Source organism: Callorhinchus milii, unplaced genomic scaffold (genome assembly GCF_018977255.1).
Source record: "Callorhinchus milii isolate IMCB2004 unplaced genomic scaffold, IMCB_Cmil_1.0 Scaffold6, whole genome shotgun sequence".
Lineage (NCBI taxonomy): Eukaryota > Metazoa > Chordata > Chondrichthyes > Chimaeriformes > Callorhinchidae > Callorhinchus > Callorhinchus milii.
This window is the reverse complement of record NW_024704747.1, coordinates 15,488,884-15,503,784: the sequence shown is the minus strand read 5'-3', so window position 1 is coordinate 15,503,784 and position 14,901 is coordinate 15,488,884. Positions and strand designations below refer to the sequence as shown.

The following is a 14,901-nucleotide window of genomic DNA, read 5'->3' as shown; positions in this document are numbered from 1 at the left end:
TAGCATCCAAGGCTGCACTCTCCACCTCTCAAAGCCAGTCAGGAACCTCGGCGTTCTGTTCGACCCTGAGCTGTCCTTTCTCCCTCATATCCGCGCCACAATTGGCACCGCCTTCCATCACCTCCGAAACATCGCCAGACTATGGCAACAACTACCCCTCACACTGCTGAAACTCTGGTCCACGCCTTTATCACCTCAAGGCTGGACTATGGGAACTCTCTCCTCGCAGGCCTTCCCGGCACCTCCCTCCACAAGCTGCAGGTCATTCAGAACTCTGCAGCTCGTGTACTATCCCGCACCAGGCTTCGTGACCACATCACTCCCACCCTCGCTCGCCTCCACTGGCTTCCCATCCCCCAGAGGATCGAATTCAAGATCCTCATCCTCACCTACAAGGTCATTCACGGCCTTGCTCCCTCCTACCTCTCCAACCTACTATCCCCCTACTTACCTGCCCGTACCCTCCGTTCCTCTGGCTCCGGTCTGCTCCACATCCCCCGCCCCAACAGCCCTACCATCGGTGGCCGGGCCTTCAGCTTCTCAGCTGTTTTTTCCTGTCCAACGAGAAAGGAAGCAGTCCTAGGGATTGAATTGGGGCAAGTGGAGCAGGTTTCAGTGGGAGAGCATCTGGATAATAGTGATCACAACATCATTAGGTTTGGAATACTTATGGAAAGGGACAAGGAGCAAAGGTGAAACTTCTAGAGACGATAATCCGGGACAAAATAAATTTTCAGTTAACAACAACTTGGATTTATATAGCATCCTCCACCCGGACAGCGTCTCAGAGCGCTTCACAGTAACGGATCCCGGGGCCGAGGAAGGTGACCAAAAAGAAAGGTCAAAAAGAAAGGTCTTCAGCCGAGACCTGAAAATAGGAAGAGAGGGGGCGAGGTGAAGGGAGTTCCAGAGCCTCGGGGCATAGTGACTGAAGGCACGGCTGCCGATAGCGGAGCGGAGGACTCGGGGGGACAAGGAATAGGCCAGTTAGAAAAATATGGGTTAATAAAGGACAGCCAACAAGGATTTGTTAAAGGCAAATCATGTCTTACAAACCTGATAGAGGTTTTTGATGAAGCAACGGGGTGGATGGTGTATATATATGGATTTTCATAAGGTTTTTGATAAAGTGCCATATAATAGACTTGTTAGAAAAGTTGAAGTCCACAGTATTAAAGGGACAGTAGCAACATAGATACAAAACTGGCTGGGAGACAGAAAACAGTGTAGTGCTAACGGTTGTTTCTCTGATTGGAGGGAAGTATACAGTGGTGTCCCCCAGGAGTCGGTATTAGGACCACCTCTCTTTTTGATCCATGTAAATAACTTGGATATAGGGAGTACAGTTTCCAAGTTTGCAGATGATACAAAGCTAGGAAATGTAGTAAATTGTGAGGAGGATAGTGCCAGACTGCAAGAGGATATAGACAGACTGGTAAAATGGGCAGATTAAATTTAAAGCGGAGAAATGTGAAGTGATGCATTTTTGGAGGAAGAATGAGGAGAGGCGACATTCGCTGATGATACAATCTTAAAGGGGTGAAGGAACAGAGTCCTGGGGATCCACGTAAGCAAATCTTTGAAGGTGGCAGGACAGGTAGATAAAGCTTTTTTTAAAACAATAGCATACAGGATACTCGGCTTTATAAATAAGGGCATAGAATACAAAAGTAAGGAGGTTATGATAAAAATTTATAAAACACTGGTTAGGCCTCAGCTAGAGACTGTGTTTAGTTCTGGGCCCCAAAGATGCCAAGGCATTGGAGAGGGTGCAAAGGAGATTTACCAGGTTGGTATCAAGAATAAGGGACTTCAGTTATGAAGAGAGGGTAGAGAAGCTAGGATTATTCTCCTTGGAGCAGAGAATGTTAAGCAGAGAATTAATAGGTTTTCAAAATTATGAGGGGATTTGATAGGGTGAACAGGGAAAAACTGTTTCTCCTGGCGGGGTGGGTGGGCGGTAATCCGAGAACTCAGATTTTAAAATAATTGCTAAAAGGACCAGAGGGGAGGTGAGGAATTTTTTTTCACATGGCGAGTTGTTTGGATGCATTGCCTGAAAGGGTGGTGGAAGTCAATTCGATAACAGCTTTCAAGATAGATATTTGTAGGGAGAGAGCGGGGGAATGGGATTAATTTGGATAGCTCTTTCAAAGAGCCGACGCGGACACAATGGGCCGAATGGCCTCCTTCTGTGCCATATAATTCTGATTCTAGGATTCATATGGAGAATTTAGCAATGAACTGTTTGATCTTCAGTATACGTCCTAAATAGTTGAACACTTCAAATTCTCTTTTAGGCAAGCTGTGGACTCGGAGCCTCAAACTGGCCTACACACTCCTCAACAAACTGAGCACAAGGAATGAACCTCTGCTGAAACCTGGCGACAGAGTATGTCACATTTACCTGAGACTAGCAAATCAAAAATATTTAAAAGGATTGAATAAACACTAATGGATCTGTCTTTCCTTCATAGCACTACTTGAGTTTTTGATGGCGGGAAAATGTCTCATGTTTTGAGTTTTACTCCTGTAAAGATGAAACAGCTGACAAAAACATAAAACATTCAAAATCTTGGCAAATAGATGAGTGCAGTGGTGTCCTACAAAATGATGACATTTTACTTCCCCAGTGAGAGACAGCTCTGACCTTAAAAACACAAATAGTCAGGGCTCCTTTGTCAACTGCATTATTTAAATTATTCAGACTTGGTAATGCGGATACAGGTTCAGAGATTTCATCAAATGTATTTCAGAGATTATTTTCAAATGATGTCTATCTGTCCACTTGCAGGTGGCCTTGGTGTATCCAAACAACGACCCTGTGGCATTCATTGTTGCATTTTATGGCTGTCTTTTAGCAGAGCTTGTCCCTGTGCCCATTGAAGTACCACTAACCAGAAAGGTAATACCAAACTCCATCTAAATCTTCGAACCCAGATGGCACAGCTTCTGCAGCACCTGTCTCAGGTTAATGAATTGTCACTAAGATTGTCTTTATGATACTGATGCTGGGTTGAAGTGCTCGCACCCGAACCAGTTCTACTGCTGGATATGTTTTAATGGATTCACTTACCATTTTTACTGTTGATAACTGAACAGCTTAAGTTGATGGATTCTGTGCAAATGTAGGTGAACAGTGTTTGGGTCCCTGGGCAGTGTTATGGGAGGAGGTGAATGGGCAGGTGTCGCATCTTGTGCGCTGGCATAGGAAGGTGCCAGGAGAAGAAGAGCAGGTGTTAGTGGTGATGGAGGAGTGGACCAGGGAGTCACGGAGGGAACGGTCCCTTTGGAATGCTGAGTGGGGAGGGAAAAATGCGTTTTGTGCTGGGACCACCCTGGAAATTGGTGGAAATGGCAGAGGATTATCTGTTGAACGTGGAGGCTGGTGGGATGGAAGGGGGACTATATCAAGATTCTGTGAAGTGGGGTGCTTGATGATGTAAGATGCCTGGCCAAATACAGAAAGCAATAGCCTTTACTTAAAATTGGAAAAAAGCTGGGAGCAAAATCACCTGATATTTATATATGGCTTTTTTTTAGCTCATTGGGTAAATTTCCAACAAATTCAGTTGAACAAAGTGTCATCACATTAATCGATGATTCTTTGTACGTGTAGAACCAAGGCCAGCAAAGAGCTGCTTTTTTTAAAATGTAAGACCTATGACCTGGGCCAATAGAAACGTGAGGCTGCAATTCATCTGCGGAATCCGCTATACACAGCGGAGTCCGCTATACACCCACTTAAAAAATGAAGTTGCAGGTCCCAGGCCTCTCACTCTGTTTACCTGCTGTTACTGTTGGTTGAGCAGCTGCGTATGTGCGGTGCGGAAATGGGCTTCACTCGCCTCGAAGGCTCCGCTGGTGAGATTGTGTGTGTGTGTGTGTGTGTCTGTCTGGCTCTCTCTATGTGTTTGAGTGTCTCTCTCTTCTGCATGTGTTTGTGTGTCTGTGTCTCTTTCTGTGTGTTTGTGAGTGTCTGAGAGTTTGTCTCCTCTGTATATATGTCTGTTTGTGATTCTCTGTGTGAGTGTGTCTATGTCTCTCCTCTATGTATGTATGTTTGTGAATGTGTCTGTCTCTTCTATGTGTTTGTGTTTATGAAGTGGTCTCTGTGAATATGTATGTGTGTTTCCTCTGTGTGTGTGTGTCTGTGTTTCTCTCTCTCTCTTGAGAATGTGAGTATGTGTCTCTCCTTCTGTGTCTCTGTGTCTGAGTATGTGTCTCTCCTTCTGTGTCTCTGAGTGTGTTTGTGTCTCTCTCTGGGTCTCTATCTGTCTGTGTGGTGCTGGGCCCTGAGATGCAGAAGGTAGTGAGTTCCTGTTAGTCCCGCAGACAGGACACTGGTCCTGAGTGTCTATTTTTTGACAGATCTCCAGGCCCTTTGGGCCTGCGCTAGTGTGTTTCTCTCCCCCCCCCCCCCCCAGATTTTGTTAAAGAAGAAATTAATTTTAACAAATTCCAATAGCCTAATGTGTTATTTTCTCATGTTTAAATTTTATCAATAAAATGAAAAAAAATGTAAGTTTGCGCTAAAATGTATCTCAATAGCACCAACCAACTCCCTGCAATTTTCTGCAACATTTGTCAAATTCCCCACAATCCCCCGCAAAGTTTCAAATTTCCCTGCAATTTGTGGCAAATATTTCCGCAATTCTCTATTGGCCCAGCCTATGACAACGCAAAGAGTTCGCAGCATTGCCACGTTTGTGGCACTCTTCATGCAGTGGCAACATGGTATAAACCAGTATTGAATATTGAGACCGATTTCATGACATTACCTGGCTTTTCTCATTGAAAATGTTAACATTCTTTTTGCTTTTGGTAGGATGCTGGCAGTCAGCAGATTGGCTTCCTACTTGGCAGCTGTGGCGTATCGGTTGCTCTCACTTGTGACGCTTGTCACAAAGGATTACCAAAAGCCCAAACTGGGGAAGTGGTTCAGTTTAAAGGTAATATCGGAATAATTGATAGAAAACCAATGGTTTGGTGAGCAAAATACCTGATTTTATCTTTAAATCTGTCAATGTGATAAATGTTTGAACCCTTTTGAAGAGACTACATTATTAGATTGGGATATTACCAAGAATGAAGGGTTTCCTGTTATGAAGAGAGGCTTGAGAATTTTTGGCAGTTTTTAGGAATATGAACCTGAAGCGCTGGTAGAGGTTTTCAGTGTTCTGATAGGGTAAACCAACATTATTTTCATTGGCTGACCATTCATTAAATAAATGTTAAAATAATCAAAAAAGTAAAACTAAAGGGCAGGTTACAAAACAAACTTTTATTCATAACATCCAGGCTTGTCGGCTTCCCCAATTCCTCCCTCCATAGGCTGCAGATCACCCAGAACTCTGCAGCCCGTATCCTCTCCTGCACCAAGCTCCATGACCCTATCACCCCCATCCTGGAGTCCTGTAGCTCAGTGGTTAGAGCAGTCGCTTTGCAAGTGAGAGACCTGAGTTTAATTCCAGGCAGGGCGAAATCTTGGGCAAGTTTCCTTACTCATATGCCTAATAATCCTCCAAAAACAAAAAAAAAATAATAAAGTGGTCATTTTCAATCTACAACTGTTTGTGGGACATTGCTGTGCGCAATTGGCTGCCGCGTTCGCCCACAAATATACAGTCAATTCACTTTACAGTATATTCTGTGAAGCGCTTTGGGACGTCTAGAAGACGTGAAAAGCGCTATATCAAATGCAAGGATTATTATTATTATCCTCGCCCGACTCCACTGGCTTCCCATCACACAGAGGATACAGTTCAAGATCCTGGTCCTCACCTTCAAACCCCTACATGGTCTTGCTCCCCCCTAACTCTGCGACCTCCTAAACCCCTACCAACCTGCTCGCTCCCTTTGCTCAGCGGCTCCAGCCTGCTTCACATCGCCTGCCGAACCCGCCCCACCGTTGGCGGATGGGCCTTCAGCCACTATACCCAGCATCTGGAATTCCATCTCGCAGTTCCTCCACCTTGCCCCCTCGTTTGCCTCCTTCAAGACCCATCTCAAGACCGTCCTCTTCGACCGTGCCTTCAATCACCCTCCTTCGACCCCCTCCCGCCCTCTACACTCCCCAATCCCGACCCCCAGCTCGGTTCCAAAACACTGATTGTCCAGCAGCTTGGGACATCCTCCCAATGTGAAAGGCTCTATACAAATATAATTTTGTTGTTGTTAAAAAAATAAATTAAAGGTTTTTTAGAGGAGGAATACAGGGAACAAGCAGTAGAGTGGGATTAGATTTTGAATACACCAATGCAGAATTGATGGTCTTGAATGGCTTGTTTATGTGCTGGAACATTCTATAATTCTCAACAAAACTGTTTATTCTAATTTTAGGTTGGCCTCGACTGAGTTGGTTTGTTACAGACGTTAAACATTTATCGAAACCTCCTAAAGATTGGTACCCTGTGATTAGAGATGCCATCAACAATATTGCTTACATTGAGGTATGTTCTAAACTAATTCCACCATTTAATGCTTTACTGGCCTTCAATTTTGTCTGACCAACATGTATTAGTTCATATATTTTTTATTGGTTCAGCAAATTGCAAATAATACTTTATACGAAAGTAATACATGAGTCGTCTTCAACAACAACAAATTACATGTGTATAGCTCCTTTCACGTCGGGATGACAACCCAAGGCGCTGTCTTCAGCTACATTCATGATGCAATCACATCAAATGACTATGGATGCAGCAAGTAGCACCAAGGATTTAGTCCATTGGATTTTTAAAATTTCAATTTCTTTTTGTCAATTTTCTTTAGGATCTGAAGTAGTTTTGCAGCTCATAGGAGTAGAGTCAAGTGGCATAACTTGGTCCAAAATTGTACTATGGTGTAAAGTTTTGGCCACAAAATGTACAGTCAATCCACTTTACAGTATATTCTGTGAAGTGTTGAAGACGTGGTAAGGCGCTATAACAAATGCAAGAACTATTATTATATGTTCTGTACACTGGTGTAAAGACCTTTCCGAAGAAAGTTTTCCGGGGGGTGGGGAGTTGAGAAGGGGGTGAGTTCTATTGGCTCCCCACTCTTGAAGGCTCTGGGGTACAGTTTCAAGGGAGCTACATTTTTAGCTTACTTAAGTTAGGTTATTCAAACATTAAGCACGAAAACTGAATTCAGTCTTATATTCATTTATCGGCTGATATTCCGGTCAGCATTAATCCATGACATCATCCTTAGAGAAACTGACCTGGAGCATCAGTCAGGACCCAAACTGAATATTATCTCAATCTGTCGGAAAGTCTTAACTGTGGATTCTAGCTGAAAACAGTCAGAATCATATCTGACCTCAAATTTATTTGGGCGTGTCAGTTGAGGTTGAAATGTGTAGATTTTTAGATTTTTGAGTACATTCAACTCTTCTGATTTGTTCCTGTTTCAGTATAAGACCAGCAAAGAGGGCAGTTCAATGGGCATCACTGTATCTCAGACTGCCATGCTTGCACATTGTCATGCCCTGACCCAAGCTTGTGGTTACACTGAAGGTGAGTTAGTTAAGTTGAACTGCTGTTCACCTATTATTCTAACCAACATTTATTTATATAAAAGAATTACAACATAACTCCATGATGAAGCAGTAGTTGGGGAAGGGGTCCATAAAACCTCTCACTTGCTTTATAATGGGGCGTAATCACTGGTTATTTCACTAAACACATGAGCAGAGATGGCATGCATATGGGGCTTCCTGGGTGGCAAAGGCTAAAATTGGAGCCATCAAGTCATCACTAATGTTGCTTCCTGCAAGTGTAGCCAACTGGTCATTGCTTAAACTAAATCCTTTGGGATCTTGTAAGCAAACAAACACTATAAGGGGGTGCCTTAGAAAAGGCTTGTACTGTACTTCTTAACACTTATTACACTTATTACAGTGAGATTAACACAATATCAGTAAGAGGTAGTGTACAGATTATAGTCGACCAGCCTGAGCAGTGATATTTATTCTATATTTACATTTCAGGGGAGATGGTAACAAATGTTTTGGACTTTAAGAGAGATGCTGGGCTCTGGCATGGAATTTTAACCGTGAGTAATTATTGATTATAGGTTTGTTCACTTTTTGAGTAACAATGGCACTCTTTGCATGTAAAGCAAATGTAACATCCATGCAGAATGAGGAACTCATTATGTCCACAACTTATTGTTCTCCTCTTGGTGTCTGCCTATAGTGTTTTCACTTCACACAAACCTTTCCAGCTGTGATTTTTTTTGTAAATGTGGCCTTCGATCTTATCACAATAATAATCTTTACATTTGATATGGAGCTTTTCATGGCAGGGAAAATCCCAAAGCGCTTTACAGAATAGACCATTAAATAGAATGACTATAATGAAAGTGAAGATTATGTAAATGCCACAAAAAATGTAATAATAAAGAAATCTTGCTGACCATTTCTGTGGAGAGATTTGACTATTAAAGTTGCTTTATGTTTCTACTTTACTGTTGCCAAACTTGATTCACCTGTTAGATTCTAGCCCCAGTTAAATTTAGATAAAACCTTGGTTAGTACTTATTTGAGGTACTGGATCCAGTTCTGGTTGCTGGTACTACAGGAAGGATATTGTAATAATGGAGTGAGTGTGTTGTAGATTAGCCAAGGAAGGTTAGATCTTTTCTCTCAAGATGAGATGATCAAGTGGTGACCCAATGGAGGTGTTTAAAATTATGAAAAGATTTAATAAGGTGGACATTAATAGACTGTTTCCACTTGCTGGTGAGTGCAAAACACTAGATAGCCATAACGCAAAATAGTTACTGAGGAAAGAGATGTGGCTATGAAAGTGGGTTTTAGTGAACACATCATCAAACCCAAGAAGGGAAACAGGTAGGAAAGAAGATGAGCAGGGTAAAAGGGAAGAACGAAAGTCAGGTCGAAGAGAAGAGCAGAAGTTTTCAAGGTAGGCATTCCTAGAAGAGAAGTGGCAGTGAATTAAGTGTAACCAAAATGTTACAGATTTGATGTTACAGAACATCAAGCCTGTAATAGCACACTGATTTATTAGAAGCTTTTAACAATACAAAAACAAATAAGGGCATTTTTAACACAAGGTGAAGATATAAAATAGGGGTGACCGCAACAGTATGAAATGTCTTGAGATGACAGTCTTTGCTTATTTATGTTGTGCAAAATTGATGGGCATTGAAATCATCAGGATCAAAATATGTCAAAATGCAAGTGTGTTTTTTCCTGTACCTGTTCTGGCTCACCAATTGATGGATGATGCCATCATTCAAAAAATCTACAAGATAACTATAACTATTTTTCAGCTCTGCCTCAATTGTTAGGAAAAGTGTAGCTAAACTATTAATTATTTGTCACTAAGCCAGTCAGGAACCTGGGTGTCTTGTTTGACCCTGAGCTGTCCTTTCTCCCCCACATCCGTGCCATGACCGGCAATGGCTACCACCACTTCCACAACATTGCCAGACTCCACCATTGCCTCATCCCTCAGGCTGCCGAAACCCTCACCCATACATTCATCACATCAAGGCTCGATTATGGAAACACCCTCATCGGCCTTCCCAACTCTTCACTTCACAAGCTGCAGATCATCCAAAACTCTGCAGCTCGTGTACACTCGCGCACCAGGCTCTGCAACCCCATCACTCCCACCCTCGCCCGACTCCACTGGCTCCCCATCCCTCAGGATCGAATTCAGGATCCTTGTCCTCACTTTCAAAGCCATCCATGACCTTGCTCCCTCCTACCTCTCTGACCTGCTGACTACCTACCAACCTGCCCGCTCCCTCTGTTCGGCAGGCTCCGGCTTGCTCCATGTCTCCTGCCCAATCCGTCCTACCATTGGTGGCCGGGCTTTCAGCCTCTCTACCCCCACACTCTGGAACTCCATCCCACGGTCTCCTCGCCTCGCTTCCTCCCTTGCCTCCTTCAAGGCCGCTCTCAAGACCCTCTCTTCGATCATGCCTTCAATCGCTCTCCCACCTCTCCTCCTTCCCTCACCCCTACCCCACCCCTCCCTCATGCTCGGGTCCTGACCCCTGACTGTCCAGCGCCTTGGGATGTCCTCCCGACGTGAAAGGCGCTCTATAAATGTAATTTTGTTGCTGCTGTTGTCACCAATTCTTTGTGCATCTCATTGACAGAGTGTCATGAACCGGATGCATGTGATCAACATCCCATATTCATTGATGAAGGTGAATCCTCTTTCATGGATACAGAAAGTTTACGCCTACAAAGGTAACGTTTTTTGAATATAGCATGAAATAAAAAAAGATTATTTCAAGGCAATGATGAGTCAATTGAAATATATAAGAGGGAGGTAGATGAATATGCTGGTAAACTGGGGTATTGGAGAATCAGGTAAGTAGGACTCTCTCAGAACTGAGGTTGCATACTCCAAGGCACTGCTGATAGACCAGCTAGCCAAGCTTGTCAGGGCAGACTACACTGGGGGCAGGAATTTTTCCCTCTTGGCTCCTCTGAGCCCTACAAGCCCTATCGGGTCAGGTGGTCCAAGTTGGACAAGGAGCAGGAAGCTTCCTAGACATTGCTCTGCATATTAAGGTGGTTTTAGCTGATTAAACTCCAGCAGTACTCCAAAATGCACTCTAGGGTCCTCGAGTCAGACAGAAAGAAATGTTGATACGTAGGTGACATATATGTGGAACTGTGTCTGGTTGTATAATCTTAAGCATTGTGATGGATATCCACCTGTCTGAGAAAAAACAAAATCAGTTATAAGAACATAAGACATACTCGGTGAAAAAAGACCAAGGTCCATCTAGTTCGCCTTCCACCTGCCTGGTAGTCGCATGCACATATATCCCAAACTACCTATATACTATATCCCATGATCTTATTTCCTAAAAGAAAACTATCTAATCAGTGTTTCAACATTTCCTGATTCAACCATCTCCCTAGGGAGCCTGTTCCACAGGTTTACTATTCGCTCAACGAAATAGTGTTTCCGTAGACTCATTCTGAATTTACCGCCCCTTCAATCTCAGGCCGTTTCCTCTGGTTTTACTATTTTGAACTAGTTGAAACAGCCTGTAATGATCTATATTGTCCAACCCTTTAAAATGTTAAAGAAAGCAATCATATCTCCTCTCAAATTTCTCTTTTCCAGGCTGAACAAACCCAATTTACTTAGTCTTTCCTGTCCAGTCCCATCATTCCCTCAATCATCCTGGTTGCCCTCCTCTGGATCCTCTTGATTATTTTTGTACTGCGGTGACCAGAACTGTACGCGGTACTCTTAAGTACAATCTCACTAATGATTTATACAGTGGCAGGATGAGCCCACTATTTTGGCTTTCTATTGATCTTTTGATACATCCTAACATTTGGTTTGCTTTATTCACTGCCACAGAGCATTGTTGCAAGAGCTTCAATTCATTGTCAATCAGTACCCCCAGATCCTTTTCAGTTTTCATACATATTGTTATCTTTCTGAAATATTAAGTCCCTTCCAGGATTTTTAGTCCCCATGTGAAGTACTTTATATTTCTCCACATTGAATTTCATCTGCCACCGATCTGCCCAATTCCCAAGTATGTTCAAATCCTCCTGTAACCTATCTTGTTCAGCTTTGCAATCTACCACATAGCTTTACAATTGTTTAATTCTACCCAAAGTGATTCTGTATCTGCCCTTTCCTTTTTTATATCCTGTCTTATTTGTGACTCAATAATGATGTGTTTGAATAGTGCCACACCTCCTCCTTTGAAAAGCTATTCATTTTAATTCCATTTTCACGTAAGTGCATCCTCCCTAATTCATTTAATCTTTGAGGGGAGTGAATAACCATGTGTAATTCCCTCCAAAGAAGCAAGTTGTTTTCTTGGTCTCCTTAAACACCTACATTTGCAGCTGCCACCAGACTTGTGATCAGAGTTCTGAGATGTATGCTCCACTGTTTGGAACGCATCCCATTTCTTCCACCATCAATTGTAACAAAGTCCAATCATTTATAAAATGTTATTTCAAGAGATTTTTTTACCAGTAGAGTGTAAACAAAAAATCTGTTGTTTCCTTGCAGCCCATGTTGCTGTGGTAAAGTCTCGGGACATGCACTGGTCTCTCTTAGCTCAGCGGGATCAAAGAGATGTAAACCTCAGCTCTCTACGAATGCTGATTGTAGCAGATGGTGCAAATCCTTGTAAGTATGGAGCTAGTTTATGCCTTTGACTACCGATAGTAACTGTTTCTCAATGATAATGGTCAAATGGGGATTCTTTACCTATGTAAAAAGGTTATAAAATTTACGTGCGCTGATTCTGCACTTGTTAAAATGGCGTATTTTGTTTCAGGGTCAATATCCTCTTGTGATGCGTTTGTGAATGTGTTTCAATCACGTGGTTTGCGCCCTGAGGTGATCTGCCCATGTGCGAGTTCATCAGAAGCCATGACAGTGGCTATTCGCAGGTACAGTATATTAAGAGCATCCGAGACATTACTCCGTATGAAATGCAAATTGTTGTTATATAGTCCTTCACCTAAAAATATCTCAAGGTGCTTGACAAATATACTGGTGGGTAAGGAACAGGGAGTAATAATCTCTCCAAAAAAAAATAATAAATTGGTCATTTTCAATCCACGACTGTTTGTAGGACATTGCTGTGCACAATTGGCTGCCGCATTTCGCCCACAAATATACAGTCAATTCACTTTACAGTACATTCTGTGAAGCGCTTTGAGACATCTAGAAGACGTGAAAAGTGCTATATCAAATCTAAGGATTATTATTATAATTATTATTATTAAATGCATTTTAATGCTGACTAACAAGCACAGTTGAATGAATAGTTTAGAATAGCTTTTTGGGGAGAGAGAAGGATCAAGGTAAAGTACTCTTCCCACAATGAGAATCTTGAAATCACTGGTTCCCAATAGAGTTGTTTTGACATTGGATTTCTTTATCCATTTCGCATTCTATGCTGATATTTCTGGAATATATTGGCAGACCTGTTGTTGAATATATAGTTCATTGTTTTAGTGTGAACTCTGCAAAATTGTGCAAAGTGCCATGAATACTATTGAAATTGTATTAATAATCCTGGTATTTGATGTAAAGCCTTATGTCGATCTCAAAGCACCTCATAGAATTTAATGTGAAGTGTGGTGACTATTTTGCAGACCAACGCAAGAGCTAATTTGTACAACAACATTACATTTGTATAGCGCCTTTCAAGTCGGGAGGATATCCCAAGGCGCTGGACAATCAGTATTTCGGACCCGAGCTAGGGATCGGGGAGGGTAGAGGGCAGGGGGGGAAGGAGGGTGACCGAAGGCACAGTCGAAGAGAAGGGTCTTGAGACAGGTCTTGAAAGGAGGGCAAGGGAGGGAGCAAGGTGGTGGAACTGCAGAATGGAGTTCCAGAGGGTGGACACAGAGTGGCTGAAGGCCCGCCTACCGGATGGTGGGGCATGCAAGGTGGGGTACCTGAAGCAGGCTGAATGAACAGAGTGAGCAGGTTCTTAGGGGGTCACAGAGGTAAGGGGGGGTAAGGCCATGGAGGGCTTTGAAGATGAGGACCAGAATCTTGAACTATATTCTCTGTGTGATGGGAAGTCAGTGGAGTCGGGTGGGGGTGATAGGGTTGCGGAGCCTGGTGTTTGAGAGGACACGGGCTGCAGAGTTCTGAATGATCTGACGTCTACGGAGGAAGGAATTGGGGAGGCCGACAAGCTGGGAGTTTGGGTAGTCAAGCCTAGATGTTGTGAATGTGTGTATGAGGGTCTCGGTTGCCTGCGTTGTGAGACAGGAAGTCCAACATCTCGCAGTTGGAATTAGAGGAGAGGATGTGCGAGGTGCAGGAAGGTTAACGGAGAAGGTGGTGGAGAAGAGGAGCTTGGGATTGTCCTTGGTCTCCAAGATTATCTTGGAGTAAAAGAATGATTTGGCAGAAGCAAGGGTAGAGTGGTAAGTCTTAATGTGGAGAAGCCTGATCTGCCGATGGACTGTTAGGTTTGATTTAGTCCAGGTGCGTTCAGCGCCATGGACTGTACACAGTAATGTCCCACAAATAGCCATGAACTAAATGTCCAATTTTCTCTGGATTGTTGGACAGGACATGGAAGAAACTCCCATCTCTTTCTAATAGTGAGAGTTTGTTTTTTAAAAAAAGAGCTTTAATTTAACATCTCATTCAAAGTAAAACAGTGTCCCTGTAGAGCTTGATGACATTAATGGCTTCACTTCATTGCAGACATAGTGACTTGGGAGGGCCTTCTCCAGGGAAAATGGTGTTGTCCATGAACGGCTTAAGTTATGGAGTGCTGCGCATGGATACAGAGGAGAAGCTCACTGTTTTGACAGTGCAAGATGTTGGCGCTGTTATGCCTGGAGGTAGGACTTTTCTACTAATTCTATTCATTAATATGAATCTCCAGAGTCCAGCACATCTCTTTAATTTCAGGTGTCTTTTATTTGGATGCTTATCTTTGCACATTTATTTCTAGTTGCTTAACTGGGACATATATATAAGCTTATTATTTTGCAAATGATTACCAGGCTATAGCCAAGCCCAGTCCTATTTCCATCCAACATCCTCACACACATACTTTGCAGCAGAAGTGACTGGATAGCAATCAGAATCATTCCTTCTGCTAGTTGAGATCAGTTAACTCAGCACACAACAATAGAGTTATTCAGATATCCGTCCATTCAACTAAACAAAGTGAAGTAGGCATGGTGGGGCCCTAACTGAAGGAAATGTAAAAAGAAATAGGGGAATAAATGCACCACCTCTTAACCAATTGTAATAATACAATACATGTTGAAAAACATTTGATGTAATCTAGAAACCAAATTATCTGCTTGTTTATCAGAATCCTATTTAAATGTATTGCAATGGGATTGATTGATGAAGGGCTGCCTTGCATGCATGAGATCAGTCTCAATGGCCTAATGGTAACATGGGA

The 14,901-nt window shown here is 42.7% G+C and overlaps 1 protein-coding gene across 4 annotated transcripts in view; it reads left to right on the top strand.

Moving 5' to 3' along the window:
• The window catches only part of LOC103176851 (disco-interacting protein 2 homolog A), a 122,021-nt gene that overhangs the window by 85,187 nt on the left and 21,933 nt on the right, over positions 1 to 14,901 (top strand). For all 4 annotated transcript variants that reach the window (XM_007890645.2, XM_007890644.2, XM_007890643.2 and 1 more), the window contains 10 exons: positions 2,301 to 2,392; positions 2,795 to 2,905; positions 4,829 to 4,952; positions 6,343 to 6,452; positions 7,400 to 7,502; positions 7,976 to 8,040; positions 10,120 to 10,213; positions 12,018 to 12,137; positions 12,289 to 12,403; positions 14,187 to 14,326. In XM_007890645.2, coding sequence (XP_007888836.1) covers positions 2,301 to 2,392; positions 2,795 to 2,905; positions 4,829 to 4,952; positions 6,343 to 6,452; positions 7,400 to 7,502; positions 7,976 to 8,040; positions 10,120 to 10,213; positions 12,018 to 12,137; positions 12,289 to 12,403; positions 14,187 to 14,326 — 1,074 coding nt within the window. The remainder of the gene's footprint in view (positions 1 to 2,300; positions 2,393 to 2,794; positions 2,906 to 4,828; positions 4,953 to 6,342; positions 6,453 to 7,399; positions 7,503 to 7,975; positions 8,041 to 10,119; positions 10,214 to 12,017; positions 12,138 to 12,288; positions 12,404 to 14,186; positions 14,327 to 14,901) is intronic.